This window comes from Rhododendron vialii, chromosome 9a (assembly GCF_030253575.1).
Source record: "Rhododendron vialii isolate Sample 1 chromosome 9a, ASM3025357v1".
Taxonomy (NCBI): Eukaryota; Viridiplantae; Streptophyta; class Magnoliopsida; order Ericales; family Ericaceae; genus Rhododendron; species Rhododendron vialii.
Window position 1 is genome coordinate 33,833,250 of NC_080565.1, and position 8,461 is coordinate 33,841,710.

Genomic DNA, 8,461 nt, shown 5'->3' on the forward strand with positions numbered 1-8,461 from the left:
ATTCGGCTAAATAAGTTAAGTGGCTTATTTTTTTGTCCTTATTTAAATTTTTTTCGCATTTGTTAGTTTTTCGTCAATTTTTTTGGGATTGTTGCTTTGTCATGACGAAAAGAATGTAAAAGTAAAAAATTACGTTTGAAGCCTAATTTTTTTGAATAAAGACAAAAATAAGCCAATTTTTTTGTCTTTATTAAAAAAAAATTAGATTTCGATCGTAATTTTTTACTTTTTAGATTCCTTTTGTCATGAAGAAGCAATAATCCCAAAAAAAATTGACAAAAAACTTACAAATGCAAAAAAAAATTGAATAAGGACAAAAATAAGCCAAGTGGCTTATTTAGCCGAACTTCTCTATAAATAAGATCTTGACACCGGTTCAAGCAGATTGAAAATTTCAATAATTAATTTTTTAAATATATTTTTTTAATATATAAATGGTGTAAAAAATAAGTGTTTCAATTTTCGATCCGTTTGAACCGGTGTCAAGATCTTATTTTTCTGATAATTTTATCTTAAATGATCCTAATGGATTTTTGGCTTTAAGACTTTTTAATGAATACCCTAAGAGAGTTTTGAAACTAAATAAGAAGTCTTAGAGTGCTCATTGAAAGGCTTTTGAGCCAAAAGTTCATTACGACCTTTTAGGATAAAATAATCAAAAAAATAAGATATTCGCATCCGTTCAACCGGATTGATAATTCGAGCACTTATATTTTTTAATCATATTTTTTAATATATAAACAGTCCGGAATGATGCCGTATTGGGGCTAGCCGTGCCTGAAGAAGAGGGTAATTTAGTAACTTTGCCCTAATGGAGAAAAAGAGAGGAGCGCCTCCTGCAAAAATTGGAGCGCAGAAATCATCATCTTTCCATAAAAATTGGCAAGTGCTTGCGTTTTATCTTAAAATCATCCTCCTTCCATAAAATCATACTCCTTCCAATTTTTAATTTGTTTGAACCGGTGTAAAAATCTTTTTTTCTGATTATTTTATCTCTAAATGTCATAATGGATTTTTACACCTTTTATATATTAAAAAAATAGTTAAAAAATTAAGTTTTTCAATTTTCAATCTGTTTGAACCAGTGTCAAGATCTTATTTTTTTGATCATTTTATCTTAAAGGATCATAATAGATTTTTGGCTCTAAGGCTTTTCAATGGGCATCCTAAAAGAGCCTGAAACTAAAACCAATTTTTCCGTTAGTTTCATTAACGGTGTTAACGATTTTACCAATTTAGAACATAAAACAAACTACATGGTTTATTTGATTGCAATTGAAACTGGTGAGACGAAATTGAGACAATTGTAAAACTAGAAGGACGACTATGAAAATTTGCCCTATTTAATTCCTCTTTCTTCTTAAGTCACGAATCTTGAAAGTTGAACATATTGGTGTAGGTCAGAGGTTTAAATCCCAAAATCTTCGGACTTGTTTGTTTGGAGGTCTCAAAATTCTTGCGCATGGCCCCTAATAAATTTTCTCTATCCATTTCTCTCCACTCATTACTCTTAAAAATCTCCCTCAAAACCCAAAATGAACAGGATCTTCATTTTTTTCGAGACTTTTGTTTTGGTTCCAAGTGAACAAAAATAAAGAAGAGAAAGTTGGAAATGAGAACGTGATACCCATAATGATAAAAAGGACTGCTCATCCACCAAGAAGGGAAGATGATTCCTCTGGTTCACTTTGCATAAAGTAAAAGGTTGATGGAAGGCTCGAAGAGTCAAAATATGATTAGTATTAAAACATGATTCATGACTGTAAAGCAAAAGAGTGAATTGGATCCAACAATAATTGCCTCCGCAATATTTAAGTGGATAAGTATTACTCCAAGAGGTTACTCTAAAGTAAGTGGGACTTCAACTAGTAAAAGAGTGAGGGATCCAACGTACAAATTAAAGTACTACGGAGTATTAGTTACAGCTAACCAGGCCCATTAGGATTTGATTCTGCTTTGTTTAGTTTGTGTTTTGAAAAGTTTTTTGAAAAATAGTAGGGGTAATAAGTGGAGAGAGATAAAGAGAAAAATGTTGAAAGTATGGGGAATCTAGGGGAAATTTTTTAAAAAATTCTTTTTGAAAAGGGAAGAGAACAAGGCTCATGGCTCGAAGTAACAATTTCTTGGGATGATCTCTGTGACTACTTTAAAGTGGGTTATTTTTATACTTTGTTTCTAAAACTAGAAGTCTCGTAACCTCGTGCGATGCGCGGGATGTAAAAAATATACGTGTAAGTGAGAGTTAATGGCTAATTAATGGACAATAAATAAGTGACTTGGGATAGTATAAAGGTAAAAGAAGAAAAATAAGTAAGATGAAAGAAGTGTCGGCTAATTTAAACATAGATTTTAAACTTTGGAATGCAGAAGATTCAATTTGTACATCGAGAATCAAATTAACATTTCGCTATACTTTGGGGACCATTGGGGGAAAAAGCCAGGGATGAATGAATCAAAATTCGATTAATTTATGGGATAGCAGTGAAATTAGCCCTTTTTAACCACTAATCTCTCTCTCTCTCTCTCTCTCTCTCTCTCTCTCTCTACATAATCTAAGACGGTAAGACCCTCTCTCTCTCCCTCCTCTCTTTCTGGAATATTTGTCTCTGCCTCTTGACTCTTGCCCATTTCCTGCGGGAATCTCTCTTTACAGAATCTACACTCTACAAATTTCCCACATCATAAAACCCAGATTAGAGAGTGAGAGAGAGAGAGAGAGAGAGCAGTGTATATATTTACGTATACACGCCGAGAGAGAGAGAGAGAGAGCGACAGATTGGTAGATTTTCTCTCTCTACTTGGAGATAAAACAGAGCCAATTGAACAAGAAATGGTGATAGCGGGAGCTTGCCATTACGTTGAGTAGTTAAAGAGTGAAGCTTTGGGCCTTGGTCTGTTGTTTTTTCGCTGAAATCGATGATTTATCTTTTGGAAATGGTAATCTGTTTCTTGGTTTTGTAGTAGAGGTACTACCGAGGGGTATTCGATCAGTCAGAGAGGTTCTCTCAAGAGTAATAAAGAATTGGAGCGAAGCCTTAATAATAATAAAATGATGTCGACGGGAATCAACTTGGTGATGACGGTGATAGGGTTTACGGTGAGTACGATGTTCATCGTCTTCGTGTGCACCAGGCTCATTTGGGCTCGCATTCTAGTCAGTGCTTCCAGACGCTCCTTATCGGTTTCTCCTAGATCTGATCTTGCTTTAGTAAGCTCTCTCCTTCATGTCCTGATTTATCACTACTTGATTACCAAAGTTTTCCTGAATTACTTTATGGGTTTGTTTGCTTGGAGCAAGTAATAGTGAAGGCATATAGAATTTTTGATGACCGGATGTCCTCACGGCACCTCGAATAATTCTAGGTAACAACCGGGCAAACCATCCAGTGACCCCAAGGTTGGAATGGTTGCCCAATTCAAACGTGCGACCTCAGGGAGGTCCAACCGTCCAACACTTATTTGTCTTCTCATGTACACTTGGCCGAACCCCTTTTTGGGTTAAGGCATGTATAATCTTACCGGATATATAATCTCACCTGATTATTCAGTTGTGTGATCGGTTTGATAATGGCATAGGGCATTGTACGATCCCTACTTTATGGGATTATATATTCCGATGCATGTTTAATCCGGGTGGTAAGTTTATTAACCAAACACCCAATAGTCGGTCACTTCGATCTATAGTCCAATCTGAAGCTCATCCCGTTTCCCGGACAGGCCCTAAGTGTAATTTTTTTTCTCTCTCGTTAACTTTTTAATCTTTGTTCATTTTTGTTTTCTTAATTATACATAATTGGAGTGTTGGTTAGTGATTGCATCTGATATATGTTGTGTCTTTCAGGCCTAGCTGTTCTGGCAACCTCTATTTTTGTTATGCTTTGAAAAATTTTCTTTTATTTTGCAAAGTAGTTAGTAGAGAACATAAGTTTTGGACTTTTAAACCTGGTCGTATTATGCTTTGTCTTTCCTTATTCTTGTTGATTCCATTTAGTTTCTTTTAGTTTTCCATAGTTTCATATAATTTTCCATTTAGTTCCTAGTTTTGGTAACGGGATTTTATTTTTCAGATAGAAAAATATAAAGTTTCCTCTCTACCTGATTTTGTATCTCAAACATAATCTCTTAAACAGCTTTCATGCTTCGGCTTAGAACATCTTCAATGGCTTGTCAATTCTCTTGCCGAAGTAAAATTTTAGCAAGAGTTCCAAAATGGTGTTGGAATAAGCAGACTTTGTGTCTTTCTTAGTACTTTCACTTTGGGAGTTGTATTTTACTTTATGGTTTTAGTATTACTAGTGGGAGTGAAGTTATGAGTGGTGTGTTTATTTTGAAGTAGTGGAAGAGTGGGAGGTCGGTTCGGTGAGTGGAAGAGTCCTTGTTATTTATGCAAGTGGAGATCATGGGTGTAGTGCATGTTAACTAGGGGTGATGAGTTACATTTTTTTGATCCCTATAGATACCCGTGTAACCTAGAAATTTGAAGTATAAGAAGAAAATATTCCAACTATACTTGTCTTTTTCTGAATTTGTGAGTGTGTGAAATAGATAATAAGCTCTTGCCTCAAACAAAACATGCACCCTAATGCTTTGAGAAATCTTTTGCCAAAATCTGGCCCAAGATATGGCAAAGGCATTCTTTGGCACATAGCCATACTCGTGATTGAAATCTTTAGGAGACGGTTCAAACGTTGTAATAGTGTGATTGGTAAAGGTACAAGATGGCTTTGGCACAATTCAGTAAGTTGCGACTGTCACGACTCATGAGTAATTTTGCGGCTGACTTTCGAAAAATGATTAAAACCTCTGGAGATCTGTTTATTGGTCTATTTTCTTAGGTTCCATTTGTAAGCCTGAAAGCCTGGAAAAAACCATTTACTGTAGTCTTTTTGCTTTACTGAGAATTTCAAATTTGTCTTTCATTTTCAATTGAACTGGTTTGTTCTCGCTGTTTTTATCTGAATGTGACATCAGTTTGTCTTAACATTTTGCTGTTGCATTAGACAAACTGTCCTCTTTCCTTTACCATCTATAGCATTTTTGCTGATTTTTTGTGGTCTAACTCAAGTGATTGTTTACTTTTCTGGCAGTTGGAACGGGGTTTACATGGCCTTGAGCCTCTTGTCATAGCCAACTTTCCTATGCAGAAGTACAATGATACATATTTTTATTCTTCAGAAGATGCTCAGTAAGTTTGTCTTCTCATATTTCTTTTTAACTGGCTTTACCTGGTTTGTGTTTAATGTAACTATCAGTTTCGTTCCTTGAAGCCGGTTTTTCTAAGGCATAAATGGCTTCAAATAAGATGTTTCATATGCACACAGCAATATATGGTCATTTCAATATAATATATCCTGGTCATTACTAGGTGATGCAGAGAGTGGTGTGATGGATGAACTAAATGTTCTGTAATTTTCACCTTCAATATCTTTAGTCTTTAAGGAATCTGATGATGGTGGACTAGGGACATAGGCTTGTGGGAACCTGTTAAAACATGCATGGGCCTTATCTCCACTATGTTGTTGGTATGGATGCATGCCCGGGCCAATCGAATATTTTGTTTTCTAGTTCTGTCGAGTTGTTGCAAGAACATAATACGAATAATGTACTTGCCTTTACCTTCTGAAAAACATCAAATAGACAGTATATTGTCATCAACTATGAACAATTTGAACATGCATTTTCCCAAAAAAAGAAAAAAAGAGAAACAGAACAATCTTGTTCACTGCCCTGGGCTCCCGATTACAATAGGGTCTGGGAAAGGTATTATGCAGGCTCACATGATTCGTGGTATCAGGCCGACGAACCGCAAGCTGGTTCACGGATTGGTGGTTCCTGTCAAAGTTCTTCAAAAATTCGCGCATGACTTCTTCTCTATTCTCGAACTTGTAAATGGTCCAGACAAATTTAGCACAGGGAACCAATAAGTAAGTGACACGTGCTATGCACTAGCTTTGCAAAACCCAATAGCACTTCAGAGGCATGCAATCCACTGCTTCACGTCCCATCAACCTTTATATTCGGCTGGACAAGATCATTCCCAAGCCAATCTCTATCCATTTTATTATTCCTCCTTGGAATACTATACACACACAAACACAGATCCATAGGCATTAGTCATTACCTACAAGTGCATCATCATCAAAGGTGTTCATTACTTCTTGTCATTTTTTTCGCTTTAAAATTCGTTGTTATTGTTCAAGAGAAACAGTATGACTGCAAATCTTGGAGAAATCAAGCTGTCTATTTGAGGTGTGACAGAGAAAATAATCAAGGGGATAAAAAACGTGGTGAAAAATAAAATTGCCAAGCCAAAAATTGAAAACTATTGTTTATAGAATTACGTTGAGTTGTGAAGACGATATTGTATGGAATATCATATCCGTTTATTTTTGGTGTATAGTTTTATGTTGACAAGTTGTGTTGGTGTGTAGTGTGATGACCTTTTGTTATGGCAGTTTATCATGTAGAAAATAGATCTATTTTCTTTCTTCCAAATAATATCTCGACATACCCCATATGATTTTACTTGGACAAATTCTTCATTCAATGACGACTGTGAGACTTGGACTCTCAGGGAGCAGCTATTCTGTAAATAGCGTTGGCTTTACTTCTTTCCCACTCTTATGTTCATGCACATGTCATATAAATGAGTGATTATTCAGTGCCCCAAGGCATTGTCACTTGGTACTGCAGTCCTCTCTCAACACAACACTTTGTGGTGAGCACCGCACAAATATGTGGTGGAGAGATGAGTTGGGGCACCACATGCCAATGCCTCTAGACAATGACCTACAATCCACATAAATATTTTTTGTTCTTTCTGCTGCGAATCTTTTCCTGTTGGAAGGAATGATGTTTCTCTCAACTCTTCTTTGATTCCCTTGTAAAAATTTCTGCATAAGGGCTTGGTGTATGAAAGTCTTCTGGCCATCCTTTACAGAATATTTGAACCTGTTGGTGAAGATTAGGAAAAATTCCCTCATTGCCCCTCTGGAAGATGTTCACTTTTTGCTTCTTTAGCGTAGGAAGTTTCTCTCCAATTAGATTCATTTAGAAGTTTGAGGTCCTTGGAAAAAGTTGCTTTTCTCTTTTGCATGCCAGCTACAGACAGCCCTTCTCTTGACACTATCTGATTGCACGCGATGGGAGGTTCCTTTTTTTGAAGCTTCCTTGTGAGTACGTCTAGGTGATGGTTCATTGGGTGGTTTTTTTGTTTCTCTTAATAATAGATTAGAGGCTGCTTTTATGACGAGATGTATGTATAGGTTGCACCTAGAGATGATGTCATACTTTTTCCTTCTCTTTTTTGAGGTAAGTAATGTATATCATTCTTTGCAGAAGTCCTCTAAATTGAGTTGAACTCGAAAGTTTAGAAGGATAGATGTTTCTTATCTGCCCGTGGCCATATGATTTGTTGAATCGTGTCTTCACTGTCTAGTATGATATAGTTATCTGATTTCCATGGTTTGCAGTCTCAGTATTTGACAGATATAGGACCCGATTTTCTCATCAATGATATTACTAATCTGTCTAATGTTGCTCTATTTGTGCTCTAACGAAAATTCTTAATTATTTTTTTCCCCCCTGTCAGATGCACGGTTTGCCTTGCTGAATATCACAAGGAAGACATACTGCGTGTCCTTCCTTACTGCGGCCACTCCTTCCACGCGACATGCATAGACAAATGGCTGCAGCAGCACTCAACATGCCCCGTGTGTAGAATTTCACTTCGCGAGTTACCTGAGAAGAAGCAAATGCAACCAATGTTCAGCTCAGCTGTCCGATTCCAATATGACACTGTATCCCTCGGCGCAAATTCGTGTCACTGTTTGTCGACTGGCCAGAGGGTTGGACCCATCCAGGAGAGAGGAGGGGTAGCGGCTGGAGAGACCGTCTCCATCTTGATTGAGGGTAGCCGAACCGTAAAAGATTCGGGAAACAAACATGTGGAGAGCCCATCTGATACTTAAAATCATAACGGTTCCAGTTCCTGGAATCCGTGCTTCAAGATATGGAATTGGGAAATGGGTGAATCTGAAAAGTTGGAACTGATTTTGTACCAGAAGTTGATTCTTTTTTCCTTGTGGCCTGCTGTACATATTAACATACCGATTTATTTTCCTCCTTTTCCCCTCTTCTTCTTCTTCTTCTTCTTTCACATTTTCCCTCCCTATCACTCTTTTCCTATTTTAGAGAGCTGGTTTTTAAGCAGTTTTGCTAGTTCAATTGTAAAACCTGGGCAGCTGTTTTTGTTCTTCAGGGCTCGTTCTCTCTCTCTCTCTCTCTCTCTCTCTCTCACACACACACACACACACACACACAGAGGCAGGCAGGCAGGGAGACGTGCTTCCACACATAGTAGCTACATTTGGCTTACAAAAGAGGATGCGAGGTATGAATCTGTGATCAGAACCTCATTTGGGGCACAAAAACCATCTTTTGTCAGTAAATTATGAAGGGG

The 8,461-nt window shown here is 37.0% G+C and overlaps 1 protein-coding gene across 1 annotated transcript; it reads left to right on the top strand.

Annotated features, from left to right (window-relative positions):
- The first annotated feature begins 2,554 nt into the window (after positions 1–2,554).
- LOC131300657 (RING-H2 finger protein ATL8-like) lies at positions 2,555–8,259 on the top strand. Its single transcript, XM_058326592.1, has 4 exons — positions 2,555–2,725; positions 2,762–3,208; positions 5,088–5,185; positions 7,592–8,259. Exons 2-4 carry the CDS (start codon positions 3,050–3,052, stop codon positions 7,968–7,970), a joined length of 636 nt encoding a protein of 211 aa, XP_058182575.1. The 5' UTR covers positions 2,555–2,725; positions 2,762–3,049; the 3' UTR covers positions 7,971–8,259.
- The last annotated feature ends 202 nt before the right edge of the window (positions 8,260–8,461 follow it).

Excerpts from the sequence above, each read along its gene's own strand:
- LOC131300657 (XM_058326592.1), top strand. The coding sequence starts at position 3,050 with ATGATGTCGACGGGAATCAACTTGGTGATGACGGTGATAGGGTTTACG. Across the intron at positions 3,209-5,087 it reads CTAGATCTGATCTTGCTTTA|TTGGAACGGGGTTTACATGG; the intron begins GTAAGCTCTCTC and ends CTTTTCTGGCAG. Across the intron at positions 5,186-7,591 it reads TATTCTTCAGAAGATGCTCA|ATGCACGGTTTGCCTTGCTG; the intron begins GTAAGTTTGTCT and ends CCCCCCTGTCAG.